This window comes from Halichoerus grypus, chromosome 15 (genome assembly GCF_964656455.1).
Source record: "Halichoerus grypus chromosome 15, mHalGry1.hap1.1, whole genome shotgun sequence".
NCBI classification, from domain to species: Eukaryota; Metazoa; Chordata; class Mammalia; order Carnivora; family Phocidae; genus Halichoerus; species Halichoerus grypus.
The window spans coordinates 43,074,412-43,090,742 of record NC_135726.1 but is presented as its reverse complement, the minus strand read 5'-3'; the positions used below and the strand labels follow the sequence as shown (position 1 = coordinate 43,090,742).

General features: G+C 53.7%; 1 protein-coding gene across 1 annotated transcript in view; it reads left to right on the top strand.

The window, feature by feature from the left end:
- PEPD (peptidase D) overlaps positions 1-16,331 on the top strand; it is a 117,308-nt gene that overhangs the window by 33,945 nt on the left and 67,032 nt on the right. Inside the window, exons 7-9 of the mRNA XM_036118464.2 lie at positions 842-886; positions 10,458-10,533; positions 11,486-11,532. Of these exons, the coding sequence (XP_035974357.1) occupies positions 842-886; positions 10,458-10,533; positions 11,486-11,532 (168 nt within the window). The remainder of the gene's footprint in view (positions 1-841; positions 887-10,457; positions 10,534-11,485; positions 11,533-16,331) is intronic.

The following is a 16,331-nucleotide window of genomic DNA, read 5'->3' as shown; positions in this document are numbered from 1 at the left end:
CTCATGCAATTTATTTTATCAATGCCTTGTTTTTCTTCATGTGGATTCAAGTTACTCTAGTGTTGTTCACTACAGTCTGAAAGATTTCCTTTAGGATTTCTGGTAGGAAAGTCTTCTAGCAATAAATTCTCTATTTTTGTCTATCTGGGACTGTTTTAATTTTCCTTTCATTTTTGAATCATAGCTTTGCTGGATATAGAATCTTGGTTGATGCATTTTTTTTTTTCTTTCATCCTACTGCCTTTTGGCCTTTATGGTTTCTGATGAGAAATCAGCCATTGATCTTACTGAGAATTCCTCGTATGTCATGCATTTTTTTCCCTCTTACTGCTTTCAGGATTTTCTCTTTGTCTTTTGACAGTTAGATTATATGTCTGAGTGTGGGTCTCTTGGGATTTATCCTTTTTGGAGTTTATTGGGCTTTGTGGATGTGTAGATTCATGTTTTTCATTAAATTGGTGAAGTTTGGGGCCTTTTTTTTTTTTCTTTTCAAAAATTCTTCTCCTTTATCTTTCTCCTTTTCTTCTGGGACTCCTATTGTGTGTATGTTGGTATACTTGACAGAGGAGGCTGTGGCCTTTAGGTCTGCCTAGTGAGAGTGGAGGATGGTGTTTTGCAGCCGAGCAGCTTTTTCTCTGACTGCACCTAGAGCACTTGGCCTGGCTGCAAGTCTGCTGCAGGAAGTGAGCAGCAGGCCTTCTATGGGCCCGGGGGTCATGAAGTTAAAGCTTGGTGCCCTCTCTGGGTCATGCCCTCTCTTGGTATGCCTTAAAAGAGGTATTTCTTGTGGGGAGATGATAGACCATTGAACTAATAGGCTTGATTTGTTTTTCCTCTACAGGTTTAATGTCAATAACACCATTCTTCATCCGGAAATTGTGGAGTGGTGAGTATTGCTTATGGCTACTTTGGCTATTTGTTGTGCTCCGCTCAGGAAGCTGAGACACCCTGCCCCATCTCAGAGAGCCCCTCAGACAAGATGGTCCCCAGAACCACTCTCTTCTGGTTTTTGTGTGTGTGTGTGTCAGTTGATCTGACGTTCCAAAAGGGCCTGAGTCACTTGAAGGTCAGTTAAATTTTTCTTATCTTTTATTTAGGATACTTTTAAAAACTCCTGCCATGAATGAGCCACGCTCCTATAGTTCAGTTAGAGTAGATAATGAAAAGAGTGAAAATAAACATCGTACATAATCCTATTACCAGAAAGGTAAATATGTTTTCCTCATGTTGCTTCTGTGTCCTGACAACTTGGCATCCTGTTGTACGTGTTCTTATGTTGCCTCCGTTCCTTCCTTGCTGATACCGGCAGCCCGTACGTACCTGCAGCATAACTGGGTTCTGTTAGGTCACAGCAGGGCAAACCTTCTCAGGTTGGGCATCATCACCTCTGCGGGCCCTGGAAGTGGCCCTCCCACTCAAGCAGGCATTTTGGCCTCAGACTGGAGACTCAGCTGTAGGGCAAGAGAGGTAGCAAGTTGCCAGTTAGGAGGCTGCTGCAGGATCCAGGTGGCAGTAGAAGGGTAGTGTGACAGAGTTGAGAGTAGAGTGGTGGTCAAGGGGAACACCCCGGGGAGGAGCTGGCTGTGACCTGGGTGAAGGCTGGAGTTGAAGGTGACTCCAGTTTTTTGTCCTGAACGGCTGGGTTGTGAGATGGCTGGGAAGAGCAGGCGCTGTGGCCGATCAGGGACTTGTTTGGGCCGTGTTGAGTCTGAAGCAGGTTCCAGTGGGAGCGAGGCTAGGCCAGAGGTGGAAATCCAAGCGCCATCACAGGCATTGGTACTAACTGTGGGAGCACTGGAGGGTAGGCCAGCCAGCCCAGCTTTCTTGGCAGCCACACTCGCTCTGAGGATGGGGCCTGTGTCCTTTCAGCACATAGCCGCCTTTTCTTGTTTTTATAAAGTAACAGATGCCTGGCCCATCTGTAGCTCCCAGTTGACAGAAGAATAAATCCTGGATACTCAGGAATGGGCCCGCACCCACTTACGCCCCGCATGTGACACTCCCTCATGGCGGCTTACGGTTCGGGTGCTTTGGAGACCGTGCTGGCTTGTACGCTCCAGCATCTCCTGAGGAACAAGTCATTAGTTGGTTACTTTGGAACAGGCATGCTTTAAATTCTAGTCACATTTCCAAGGCTCTGAGGTGGATTCCGCATTCATGAGAATACTAACCAACTTTATCAAAGCTGGCAGAAAGGACTTATTTGATATTTGATGGCAGTAGAACTATTTTAGAAATGTCACATTGTCCTTACTGCCTCAAGGGTGTGTTTTAATAGCGTGGGTTCTGGCCTCTGTAGTGACTGCAGTCATTCTCGAGTGAGATCCATGGTGGTCACGATCACTGCCCTCTTGGAGGAAGTGAAGGAAGGATTCTGGGTGGAATGGCAGGCTGGTCCCTCGTTTCCGGGAGAGTGGGTTTTCTATGACATTAAATTATGATTGACATATCTTTGGGTGCCTGTGTCCTGAATGCTTTCATTACCCCCTCCGTCTAGGCCCCACGGAGGGGGCTGCCTGTGGTGACAGAAGAGCCCTCCACTCAGGCACATCCAAACTCTAACCTCAGCCTGTACCCTCGGCAAGTCGCTTAAGTGTTCTGAGCCTCAATTTCGTCTGCCAGTGGCTAAGCAGTAATACCTGACTTGTGAAGATTCGCCAAGTGTCTTAGACCATTTGGGCTGCCATAACAATTACCACGGTGGATGGCTCATAAACAACAGAAATGTGTTTCTCACAGTTCTAGAACCTGGGAAATCCAAGACTGAGGTGCTGGTAGACTCGGTGTGTGGTGAGAACCCACTTCCTGATCCCTAGGTGGCCGTGTTCCCACAGTGTCCTCACAGGACAGAAGAGGCGGGGAGCTCTCTGGGGTCTCTTATAATATGGGCACCAGTCCCATTCATGAGAGTTCTGCCCACATGACCTGTTTGCCTCCCAAGTCCCCACCTCTGAATACCAACACAATGGAGGTTAGGTTTCAGCGTATCAGTGTTGGAGGGAGACCCATATTCATTCAGCCTATAGCACCGAGCCTTGGTTTCCTCACATGCAAAGCAGAAGTGCTCTCCCTTGATGTGCAGCCCGTGTCTGCCTGGCCCACGTCAAGTCTCAAGCACACTTAGCTCACTGCTGAGCGAAACCGCCATTTTCTTCATGGGTCCGATTTCTTTGAGAGGACTTATTGATTGAGGCTCCTGAGGATATGTAATTCCAAGTAGCTCTTTCCTTTCTGTCCCTCCTGTTCTGGGATTTTATCCTTTGTAGCACCAGGTCATGAGGTGTGGAAGGAATGGACATGGGGGGTCCTGTGGCCTTGAGTTCCTGCCCACCGGCTCCCACAGAAGTCAAGTGCTAACTCAGCTTAATACAATGTTTATTGCCTTTTTTTAAAAAAAATTGATTTATTTGAGAGAGAGAGAGAGAGAGAGAGTGTGTGTGTGTGTGTGTGTGTGAGTGGGGGGGAGGGGCAGAGGGAGAGGGAGAGAGAATTCCAAGCAGACTCCCCACTGAGTGCAGAGCCCAATGGGGGGCTCAATCTCATGACCCTGAGATCATGACCTGAGCTGAAATCAAGAGTCAGACGCTTAACCGACTGAGCCACCCAGGCACCCTGTCTGTCGCCTTTTGAGACTTCTTGTATACAAGGCGCTGTGCTAAGCACTTGACATTTGTTCCCTTATTCAAAGAGGTATTTTGTTTATGCTCTAAGCTAGGTACTCTGATTATCCCCATTCTACAGATGAGGAAGCTGAGGCACAGGGAGGGGATTTGCCTGAGAAAAAGCCAGGAGCTGAGCCCAGGCAGGTGGTCCCAGGATCTTGTGCTGCCCCTTGTGTATCTGAGGGGCACCCTGGGGGATGGGGCTGGGGGTTTGCCTGACTTTCAGCTGTGCTCTCGGTCCTCTCTTGGCCACGGGACACGCAGGGGTGCTCAGAGGGCCTGGCATGGCTCTGTGTGAGACCAGGGTGTAGTGAGGGTGGGGGCCAGGGGCTGTGCAGCTGAGCTTCCTCTCGCTCCACACCCCCTGCTACTCACGTACCCCAGCTCCCCATTAGCCGCTGGGCTGGGGGTCTGGGATTCCTCCCAGGGCCTGTCTGATAGAGGCAAGGAGCAGCCTCTCCCAGCACAGAGGACGCTTCCTTCCTCGTTTTTGTGGATGTCGTTCATTTCCTCTCTGCGACTGCTTTTATTGTTTCTCATTCGCTCAAGCAGTGCCTTTGTGATTTCCTGTAAATTCCTCTATAATCATACTCTTCCCCAGAAGCATGAGATCATAACTGATAATTTCTCGTGCTGGGTATTGCAGTTCGAACGTGGAGGTCAAAAGTTGAAACTTAAGAGCAGGCATCTCACTTCCATAATTTAGGCTGTGGTTCCACTCTTCTGTTCCGCAGATGATTAAATTGATCTGAAGTTAGGTTAGGAAATAGAGGGAGATACTTTTGTACCGTCTTAATAGCTCCGTGCCTGGGATTCCGGTTAAGTACCTCTGGAAGCGTCACAGCAGAACAAGCATGTCAGCAGTTGCCGTGTGCCTTCTTGGGTTTTAAGTGAGACTGTGTTAAATTGAGTCACACACCGATTTTAGAACTGTTAATTACACAGAGTGAAGGTGTCCTGTGTGTGTTAACAGGCAGGGGAGTAATATATCTGTTTCTCCTTCCCTGCCTTTTCTGTGCTCGGGAGATGGCGAGGTGTGGATGGTTCAGGGGCAGAAGCACGGCAGGATCCTGCGTCCTGGGTAACGTGTCCTGAATTAGAAGATACGTAGATGATGACCTAGATTCTTGGACTGTGTGAAAAGTATTTCAGTTGGGTTGCTGTCTTTGTCTCCTGAGGAAGAGGCATTTAACCCTACGTTAGCAAGAAAGCCGAGTGGACAGTGGGGACCCTAGGGCAGAGTGAGGCCTTGAATGACCATGTGCCAGAAGGCAGGAGGTGGGGTGTGGGCGCCATCAGGCAGAGAGGAAGGCACGGCTGGGCCCCGGGCCGGCACACTGAGATGGACCCTCCCATGCCTCCCCTTTGTGCAGCCCGTGTCTGCCTGGCCCATGTCAAGTCTCAAGCACACTTAGCTCACTGCTGAGCGAGACCGCCATTTTCTTTGTGGCTCCAATTTCTTTGAGAGGACTTATTGATTGAGCCTCCTGAGGATATTAATTCCAAGTAGCTCTTTCCTTTCTGTCCCTCCTGTTGTTTTGGGATTTTATCCTTTGTAGCACCAGGTCATGGGGTGTGGAAGGAATGGATGTGGGGTCCTGTGGCCTTGAGTTCCTGCCCGCCGGCTCCCACAGAACCATCCCCTCTGTACATTCATCTCCAGGAGAGATGGAATTCCTGTCCCTTCAAATGGGTTTTGTTCACCACGGTGGCACTTTGATGCTTAGAGATTGATTTTGGATATACTTCATCCTGTCTTGCTACTATTTTATTTTATTTTTATTTATTTATTTTTTAAAGATTTTATTTATTTATTTGACAGAGAGATAGAGAGCACAAGTAGGCAGAGTGGCAGGCAGAGGGAGAGGGAGAAGGGGCTCGATCCCAGGACCCCAGGATCATGACCTGAGCTGAAGGCAGGCGCTTAACCGACTGAGCCACCCAGGCGCCCCTGTCTTGCTACTGTTTTAATCAGTGGAGAATTCAAACCTCAGCTAATTAATGTCTTAATCCTGGGTTTAATGCCCAGAAGCAGTTTTGTGACCTATGCATATCGAAGGGGAAAAAAACCAGATTGCACAAATAAATCTCAGCTGAGTCCAGTTTTTGTCATTTCTAGCCTGTTGCAGGGGACTCTGGGCCTGGCGTGGTGGAGGAGCCTTCTCCCCACTTCTGCTCCCCTGCCTGGGGCGCTGCCTTGCCATGTGAGTGGCCACCTGGGTGCATTGATGCTCACAGGCAGGGCCACAGGCCTGGGGACTCTGCATGATGGCCTCTATCACCTGCACATGTCAGCCATGTCCTCTTGCTAGTCGAAGAGTCTGAGTTGTTCTCAGCCCAGACTTGTTAACTGCGTCTGTGTTGTTCTGTCCCAAACCTGCGTCCTCTGGTGCCTCATGGAGGAGGAGGCCTTGGTCCTGTCCTGGGGATAGAAGACTTGCAGATCACATTTCTTACCCCACCCCACACATACTGGGGCCAAACAAGGCTGGGGCTGAGTATGACACTAGGCAGCCCTCACTCTGGAGGGTTGGAATCCTTTTTTCCTTATCTTTTCATGTCCAGGAGTCATAGAAATAGCCTCATCAGACTCAGGGCGGTCAATCCTTCCTGAAGATAGGGAGAAACTGCTGAATGCTGGAAAGTCTTGTTATTTTGTACAGTCATCTTAAAAACTGTTTCTGGTGCTTGTGTCCTGGAGAGAAGTGGGCCAGGCTGGATGCCTGGCACCTGGGCGAGACTTAGACCCAGAGCGCCCTGTGGATGGTCAGGTGAGCCGGCACGGCAGACGCCTGTCCTGAGGGCCTTTAAAGCTCGGATTCAGTTGCGCCAGGCCGGTTTTGTTGGAGAACCGCCTTTGTGGCATAATTTGTCCTGGTTCAGTGTGATTTTTTTTTAAACATGACTTAAAAATAAGTCCTGAGTAAACCAGGTAAAGTCCTGGTTTGTCATCTTCCACAAATTCAAATTGGGAAGGAAAGCAGGCCTCAGCACCAATGGTCGGAAGTGCTGGCGTCTCTGATGGGAAGACAGCGCGGTTTGGGCACCAAGTGTCCTTGGAGGAGAAGCTGGTGGCCTGCTCTTCCCGGCCCCTCTGTAGACCGGGGCGCTCCCACTGCAGGGAGGGGCTGTGGGGAGAGCCTGTGCAGTGGGCTCCTGGGGTTCAGCTCTTAGGGTTGCCTCCTCCTAGCTGCGTGGCTCAGGGTAAGGCGGTGGCTGTGGCAGTTGGGCTGCTGGAGTCCGGGCAGGCTGTGCCCCTGTCCTGCGCAGGGCAGGCCTGGCTGAGCCGCATCCCACGATGTCTGCCAGACTCCCCCAGGTGGGGTGGAGGAAGCCTTTTTCTTCTTTGAAAAGAGCCATGAGCTCTCCTTTTTGGAAGTAAGGCATTTTCCAGCTTTGGTGCAATGCCCAGGTACTATTTCTAACCCTGGTTCCTACGTGTCTGTTTTGGGCCAAGCCCTTGGGGTGCCGCTACCCTGCCCCCCAGGACCACGGCCTTTTTGGGAAGAGACTTAAATGTAAAAAGAGTCATGTGTGTGGTAGCTCTCCAAGGATTCCTATAGACTGCCCTGGAAATGTAGGGAAAGGGGTATGGGGGAGCCCCTCCTCCACTTCAGGAAAGGTGTGGTTCAGGTGGGAGCTGGAGGTGAAAGGGCCGAGCAGAAGAGTCGCTGTGGGGCTGAGGGGAGGTAGGTGGTGGAGACAGGCATGGGAAGGCTCGTGAGTAGTTTTAACTCCATCCCGAGGACTTTTAGAGGCCCCCAAAGCTTTTAAGCGAGGGAAAGCGTGGTCGCATTTGTTTCCTAAAGGTTCCCAGCCGCTGTCAGTGAGCACAGAGGCCTGGAGGCAAGAAGAGGCCGGAGAGTTGTCCAGGCTGGAGGCGGTGGGGTCTGGATGGAGAGAAACGGAGGGTCTGAGAGAGGTTGTAGCGGCGAGAATTGAAGCCCTTGGTCGTCACCTGGATGTGGGAGCAATGGACTGATGACACGAAGGTGTCTGGGATGACGTGCAGGTGTCTGTTTGAAGCAGCAGGGGTGTGGCGGAGCTGTGGGGTGAGGTGGGGGAGTTTGTGTCAGGCTGAGCTGTGGGAGCCTGGGGGCTTACAGGGGCAGGTGCAGCGAAGAGCCCTGTGCCAGTGACTGGGGTTTGGGAGCAGGGAAGGGAGATGGAGGAGGGGTAGCAGCCCAGTGGTGCCAGAGGATGCAGAGCTCCCTGTGCTTCCTCTCGGCGGTCGTGGAACGCCTCTGGATTTGGCAGCCTGGAGTCCTTCTCCCACACGTTGGTGAGATGGGGGCTGGCAGGGTGGGGGGTGGTGGTAGGCCGAAGGGAGAAGAGGAGAGGGGAGAGGGAAGGAGGTGGACGAGAGGGTTGAGATGAAACATAAAAGCAGCTCTCTCTCCCCTCCCAAAGCAGAGGTGGTTATGGTTTCCTTTCCGGAAAGTGGCAGGGTAGTGGGGGATAGAGCTTGCCCGGAGGAGGAGGAGGAAGGGGAAGTGGGTGGTGATGGAGCTCCCAGTAATAGGGGCCACGTGGGCTCTGAGCCCAGCTGTGTATGTTGGGGTGCTGAGCCTGCTCCACTCCTTCCCTTGTGAGTGGGTGGGGAGGAGAACCCGAGTGTGGAGGGGAAGGCTTGGGCGTTCGGAGAGGAGGGATAGAGTTCATTCGTCTGCTGACAAGGGGAGGAGACCCAGGGAAGGGAGGGGAGAGATCTGAGGGAGATAAAGTTGAGAGGAGCCCTCTGGCCCTGCATGCCCCCAAGCAGCTCAGAGCAGAACTGGGATGGTGCTGAGGCCGGTGGGGCCGGTGACTGGGAGCTTGCTGTGCCGACTGCCCAGTCGTGGATTTTCCTGCGGCCGTTGTGGCCCCGGATCATGCTTTTGCAGGCCCAGGCTCTGGCTCATCCCTCGTGGGGGTTTTGCCGAGCCCATATGGCTGTGTGGGCACAGGGCCTCGGGGTCTGAAATGTTGGCAGGATGAACCAGGGATCTAAGCTGAATAGAGGGGCAGAGGGCTGGGGGTGGGCACAGCCTGGGCCTGGTTCCCCACTCTTTTGTCATTCTGGTCATCACTGCACCTGAGAACAGAGGAGCCCACTCCCCGCTTACCAGTTGCTCGGGCTGGACTGAGCAGGTGGCGGTGGGGAGTGAAGCAGCAGGGGCGGCTAGGTTATCCTGTGAGTGGATTTGGGCCTCAGGAGCTGAGCTGCTCATCTGAGTCCTGCCCAGGCTTTGGACCCTCACCTCCAGGGCACAGGAAGCAGCTTCCTGTTCCCCAGGTGGGACTGCTCCCAGCCCCCTGGTGGGGAATCAGAGACGCCTTCTGATGATAAAGAGCCAGTGTCAGGCTTCAGGGTCTGCTTCCTCAGGAAAGAAAGGCTATTCATGTGGAAAAAGTCTCACTGGGCTGAAGGGTTTATCTTTTCCACATTCCCCAGAAGGTTTTACCGTCTTAGGAGGGCGTCACGGTGCTGCAAGATGCCTTCGTCACTTCCCTGTGACAGATGGCTGGCTGTCCCAGCTGGATGGCACCATGGAGACGGTGTGAGTCAGTGGCTGGCTTGGGCTGCTTCTGTGAAGTCCCCAGAGGTTCGCTGCCTCTGATGGAGGTGGGAGCTTCTTCGCTGCCGTCCTTGGCTTCGGTCCAGCTTCAGGACACAGCGGCTGGATGAGAGAGTGAACGGGGTGGGGGGTGGGGCAGGCACTGGTCTGCCATCATCAGACACTCTGGCTTTGCCTGTCTGCAGGGTGCTTGAGTGTGTTCCCTTCGCGAGAGGGAGAGGTGGCCGTGTGGGAGCATTGGTGAAGGTGTGTCACCTTGTGTAAAGGACGCAGAGCTGGCCACGGGGCACGCACCGGGGACGCTGAGCTCTTAATGACTGGTCACGGCTGCTACTGAAATGCCGCATGGCCTGGAGTTGCTCATCTGAAGTGGAGGTTGAAAACAAATATTTACGTAGCTTCTCTAGCTGAGTCGTACTTGGCAATGAGGTTGATCGCAAAGACCAGAAACCTGACCACATTTGGGCAGATTAACATGGATTTATTGTGAGGGCCCCCAGGACCCTCAGAGTCCAGCTGCAGGAGGCACAGCCGAGTGAGAAGGAGAGCAGGGCCTCTTGGTTGCGCCTGCCTGCCCCACACAGCCCCCTTCTCTTCTTGTCTGTTCCTTGTCTCCTCCTCTCTGCAGACTGGCTGTTTTCCACATTCTTTCCTGCACTCATAGCTGGAAGTGGCTGCACCACCCACTGTTCCCACCCCCATCCCTGGATCCCGCAGGGGGCCTGACTGGGGTGGAGGAGGATTCCTGGGCTGCCCTAGGGGCAGGTGGGTGGGGTGGGAGGAAACGGTAACCCTCTTCAGTCAACTGGGCAGAGCCCTGGGAGTTGGCACACTTGATTCAGGTCCAACAGCCTCCTTGCCAGGTAGATTTTATCCCCATTTTATGGACGGGGAAACTGAGTCTCGGTGAGGCAGGACATGTCTGGCTGCAGAATCTGGGCTTCGTCCAGCACCCACAGCGGTTTCCAGGTCTTGTAACTAGAAACAGCCTGCACACCCAAGCCTGGCATGAGACCAGGATGGGCAGCGCTTGGTGCAGCGTATCACTTCTGGGGCTTGGTGGCCCTTCCACCCCCATGCCCCAGTGGCCTGGCTGGGCACAAGCCAGCCCTGTGCTGCTTCCCAGGCCGTGCCGGGTATGGTGGGCCCCGAGGTCTCCCTGGGTGGGGGGGGGGGGGTCCGGCCAGCCCCTGACGCTGGGCATCACTGACTTGCCCCTTTTTTCTTCTCTCTGAAGCCGGGTCTTTAAGACGGACATGGAGCTGGAGGTTTTGCGTTACACCAACAGAATCTCCAGCGAGGCCCACCGGGAGGTAAGCTGGGCACGGGCTCGCCGGAGCGCTGTTCTAGCTGGGGTGGGCAAGCAGCAGGGCTCTGAGTGGGGTGGGAGGGCCTCGTTGAGATGGACGGTCCCGTGGTGGCTCCAGTCCCGGGTGCCATGTGAGTAGGCAGCAAGTGTTGCTTCCGGCAGAGACACGGTCATGGCTCTTTTCTCTTCCCCAGTGGGGGCAGGGCAGGGACAGCAGAGGCTCTGCCCCAGCCCCTCGCCTTAAGGCACCCACTCTGAGGACATTTCCCAGCAAGAAGTCCCCGCTCAGAGCTCTCCTTCCTGGCACTCCGGCGGTTCCAGCTCCTTTTAAAGACTCTCCTGTCCTTACCCATCATTCAGGCACAGTGATTACTGTCCTCCATTTCCGAAAACAGCCTCTCTCATGCGGCTCTTTCCCAAACCTTCCCACTTTACCTGAGGAGCAAGAGCGAATAAGGAAGTGTATGTCTTGTAGGACGTTCAGGGTGACTGGGATAGCCTGGTGCCTGTGTAGTGACAGCCACAGCTTTGTGTCCGGAGACAGGCAAGGGTCGTTTGGGGGCCACAGTTTCTTGCATGAATTCATTTTCTGTGTGTTCTATGACAGCTAAACAAAGGAAACCTTCTAGGCTAGGCATTGCTTTCCGAGCATTAAGTATTCATCAGACATCGTGGTTAAAGCTTGGCCGCCGCCTGAGCTGGCCGTGTAGCTTGGTGCCGGCAGCTCACGGGCTCCCAGATGGAAGGGCTCCAGAGTGGTTTAAATAAACTGTATGGCTCTTGGAGCTTTAAAAAAGTTCGCATTTGTCACATGTCTGCACCACTGTGCGCCCATACCATTCTTTTTTTTTTTTTTAAAGAAGAGTTTCTTTTGAAAAACTGCTATACATTATTTATAAGGCAGTGTTACTTATCTCCTTCAATACAAACGTCTTTGCTTCATATCCATTCTCCAGGTAATGAAGGCCGTAAAAGTGGGAATGAAAGAATATGAGATGGAGAGGTAAGCTGCTGTGTTTCTCTGGGTAAAGATTAAAATGTAAAAAAGAGTAATTGATGTTCCCTCAGCCAGTACCAGATGAGCACCACAGGCCCGCTGCAGAATTGAGTGGGGACTGTGGGCTGGGCGTCGGCACCGGGGGCAGGGCGTCTGTCTTTGGACTGTGACCACCTGCCTGGCTCTGGGCAGAGTGTTTGATGGTAATGGTGTTTGATGACTTTTCGGGATGGTTTAGTGCCCCATCATTCCCCACTTGGACTTTGTTTCTGCAGTTTGCGGGAAACTTCACCAAATAGCTGCTGTTGTGACTCAAAGCAGCTAGTAAAGCAGCTTGCCATTTTTATGTGTAAACATTGCCATTACGTCGGCTGTGCTTGGACGACTGGGTCGAGGAATGGTTAAGTGGCTCATAAAGTGTTCTGGAGAATTCCATTGGCCTTTGGCTCCAATTAGGCCCACAGCGAGCCACTGCCCCCCCCCCCCCCCCCCGCAGCACTCCCTGGGGTGGCCCAGCCACGATGGGTGTGACGTGGCCAGCTCCTCAGCCCCACTCTGCGCTGGGACCCAGGGCTCAGCACGTGCTGCCATGGCCTGAGGAAGCCCTGGGGTCAGACCCAAACTGCCCCGGTGGCACTCCTCTCACCCAGGTCCGGGGGCAGGAGGCCCCCAGTCCATCTCCCCCCAGTGATGGTACTGTCTGGAAGCTCCGCTGGGGAGAGGACACCAAAGAGGCAGCCAGTTCTCCCCCTGTGATGGAATAAGAAATGCCTATTTGGTCTCTGCCCCCAGTTCCTGGCACAGAGCTTCTAGAACCCTTGGAATTCCTTCAGTGAAAGTGTCTTTATTCATAATAAGCCCCTTTCACTCGCACCTGAGTGACTCTTAGAAGGTGGGGGTGGTTGGTAGAGGAACCACCCCTAGATTAGGGGGTTGGAACTCTCATCCCTGCCCTCAAACTCCAGGGAGAGGGGAGAGGGGCCGGAGGTGGAGTTCTGACCGGTGACTTACTCAGCCGTGCCTACGGAAGGGAACCTCCACAGGACCTTAAGCAGTGGGAGAGCCGGAAGGGTGGCGGGCCGGGGGGCGGGGCATAGAAGCTCCTTGTCCCTTCCCCCACACCTTGCCCTGTGCATCTCTCTTCTGTTTGGCTCTTCCTGAGTTGTATCCTTTCTAATAAAGTACTAATAGTAAGTAAAGCACTTTCCTGAGTTCTGTGAGCCATTCTAGCAAATGATCAAACCCAAGGAAGGGGTCATGGAAACCCCCAGGTTATAGCCAGTCAGTCATAAGTACTGAGCCCTTAACCTGGGAGGTCTGTGCTAACTCTGGCAGTTAGCGTCAGAATTAAATTGTAGGACATCCAGTTGGTGACCACAGAGAACTGGAAAATTGCTTGGTGTGGAAAACCCACACGTTTGGTGTCAGAGTGTTGTGAGTCCAGGAAAAGAGTTTTACCTTTACTGCCACCCCCATTCTGGGCTGCCCCTTCCGAGCTGGCCTTGTAGGAGCTTGGTGCTGCCCCCCTTCCCCACTTTGCAGAGCCCACCTGGGTGCCCTCAGGGCCCGCTCTGCCTCCTCATGCCCCTCCCATCCTTTCTGGCCTGCCCACGTTGTCAGTGTGTGGTGAGGGCGAGGTGCACACAGAGTCCACAGTGGGCACAGCGGGCATGTATGTTCACCGTCCTGTAGCTTGGGGAGAGGCATCTTTTTCAAAGTCTCACCCTGAAAGGAGTCCGGAACAGAGGCCCTCTGTATTTCTCTCCTCTTACCCTGGGTAGGAAGAGGTTAACATGGCCTTGAGGGCACTCATTGCTGTGGCGTCCCGGGAGGGGGCATGGAACAAGAGCTTCATTAGGGACCCAGCTCTGTCACGCTGGAGGAGGATGGGGATGGGCACACAGAGGTGTCCCAGCCTCTGCCTTCACATGGTCTGCTGCAGTGTGGTATCTGCTCTGCTAGTCCCAGGGTCCTCGCCCCCTACCAGGACCTGGGACGGGGGAGGTCTGCAGGGCTACCTGGGAGGTGGGCCGGGCAGCAGTCCCCCAGATTGGCACTGCCCCACAAATCTCTTCCCAGCTGAACCAGCCCATGACTATGCCTCAAACAAAAATAACCCAGAAATTAGAGCAGGACTGGCTTGCCCCAGAGTGGAGCCCTGCTGTCCTCTGCACGCTGGTGGCCTTGTGTCCTCAGCTGCCAGCAGTCTAGCTCCAAAGCTGGCTCCCGGGTCGGGCAGAAGCCGCCCTCCCCTGGCCCCCCTGGGTCCAGAGCCCGAGCCCGCCGCCGCCCAGCCGGGCCTGCGTGTGAGCTCTGGCCAGGGGCCTTAGGAATACTTCTGCCGGCTCCCTACACCCCCACCCAGGGCATGGAGGTCTTTTTTCTCTTTTTATGAGAAATTTCAAATATCAGATTTGAATTATGAAATTATGAGAAATTTCGAATATCCACCACCCCCCGAGGATAATGAACCTCGAAGTCCCCACTGAGGTTTTTGTTTCGTCTTGTTTTGTCATCATATTTAAAACCAAACCCCGGATGTCATGTCTGTTCAGCTGTAGGAACAGCAGTAGGTGTCTCAGTTGAGGATTTTTGCCCTTTACGAAACCACCACGTCATCATCACATCTAACCAAATTAACAGTAATTCCTTAATCTTATCAATACCTGGTCCACGCTGGTCTGTCTGTGTTGGGATCCAGAGTCTACACGTGGAGTTTGGCAGTCATGTGAAGGGACCTTTGTTAAGCTGAGCTGTGGGGACATCGACCCTTTGTCTTCAAACCGCTGGGCGCCCCCCCACCCTCCAGTCCCCCGGCCCCATGGCTGCCTCCTCTGTGGATCAGGGGAAATGAGCCTGATGCTCACGCCAGAGCCGCCCTGAGGGTGCCGAGTGGCATTACCGAGTGGCTCAACTGGACGCGCCAGGTGTGTGCACTGTGATGCACCTACCGTATGCCCTGCCCTCCCGCGGCAGGCTGTAGGAGGTACGCAAGGGAAGCGGTGCCTGCCCTGAGAGCTGAGAGCGGGGACCTGCCTGGGGTGCAGGCCTGGGGGACTGCGGACAGCGCTGGGGAAAAGCTGAGGCAGAGAAGATGAGCACAAGAGACGGGGTCTGTTCCTGAAGGACAGGTGGGCAGGGTGACCGGTGGGGGCAGACGGGGTCACCCCCAAAGGCGGTGGGAAGATGGTTGTCCTGGGACATCTTGGGGTGTCCCTGGCCAGATTTGACGAGGGCGCTCCCTACGGCCAGTGCCAGCCGAAGCCCGTAGGGGCATTTTGCAGTGGTGAGCAGGGGGCCGACTTCTCTCTGCCCTGAGCTTCCTCCCCACAGGCGTGTATCTCTGTCACTGCCCGGGTGGCTCTGTGACACAGTTTTGTGGTCTGCGTCCTTGGGAGGCTGGAGGCTTCTTGAAGTCCCGTCTCCTTTATGCACAGTGTCGGCCCCACAGTTGGTGTCAAGAAGTATGTGTGTGGGGGTTGGCTGGATGGATGGGAGACAGGGAAATGTCCTGAGCTATTTTTTGCTATCCTCTGTAGCACTGTGAACTTTTAGAATTCTTTTCTTAACTAGGCGGGGAGTATAAAATCTCCTCTAGAGCAGGTGTTGTTTCCCCGCAGGGTGTGGCCCTTGTAACGCAGGCTGGACCGATGCCCAGGAAGGCCCAGGGCGGCCTGACTCCTATGCAGGCCGCTGACCCACAGGGGTCAAAAGAGCATCCCTAGAACATTCTGGATGTTCTGCCAGCAGCATGGCCAGCACCAGCCCCACAGAGGGACACAGGGCAAGAAGAACAGGGACTCGTGTGTCAGGACTGGAGGCAGGGTGGGAGCAGGGGACAGGAGGCTGAGATGGGGCTGATTTTCTCAGAGGGCACAACCTCAAGGCAGTGGTGCGCAGACTCAAGCTTAAGAGATGCTGGCCAGCAAACCCGGTCCTAAGCCTCGTTTTTTGTTGTTGTTTTATTATCAAAGGCTTGTTATAAAATCTTGAGGGCATGTTAAAAAAAAAAAAGAAAGTGAACTGATGGCTTTTTTAAGACCCCTCCTCCTTTGTGCTGTGCATGTGAGTAGGGTTTTCAGAGGAAATGAAAATCATTTTCCGCGACTGAGGTGTAGTAAATTGTGTTAAACCAATAAGACGTTAATGTGTGGGTAAATCGGGCGCTAACAGCATCTGACTGCAGGCCCAATCAGGCAGTCCATTTTACCGCCTCATATTCTTTCATGTTAGTGGCGTAACCAGCTTGTAGCCGGCTGGCGTGGGGCCGGCAGCTGAATCCGTTACCTGCAGACACTAATTTAGAGCATGCTCAATTGGCTGTGTAAGCAGGTCCCGGCTCACATTTGCCACAAAGAGATTAATAACGATGTATTTGACAGCCTGGGACCTTAATTGAAATTATACCATCTTTCTCTCCAGGCTGGGACTGGGTCATTTCGGGCCCTCCCATGACAGCTTCTGTGGGGGTTGTAGGAGGGCGTTACAAGACGGAGGGTGTGCGAGGTGTGCAGGGGGAAAGGGCTGTCCCACTCCCCGGGCCGGGGTCCTTCTGTACCCCCAACCCTGCCCGGAGATCGTCGACAAGGCCTGGGTTTGCTCTGCTGTTCTGTCCCAGGCAACAGCCCACACCGGTAGCCTCCTGTTTTCTTCCAGTCCTTTGTTAATAAAGCACTTGCCCATCTGTGCTGTGCTGAGGGCCCGTTGCCTTTCCCTGCCCTCTGGCTGGACGGAGCGGGGCACCTCCTGTGTGTGCAGCGTGCCCACTGAGTCCGGGCTGGGGAGTGGGGCAGGCAGCCTGAGGG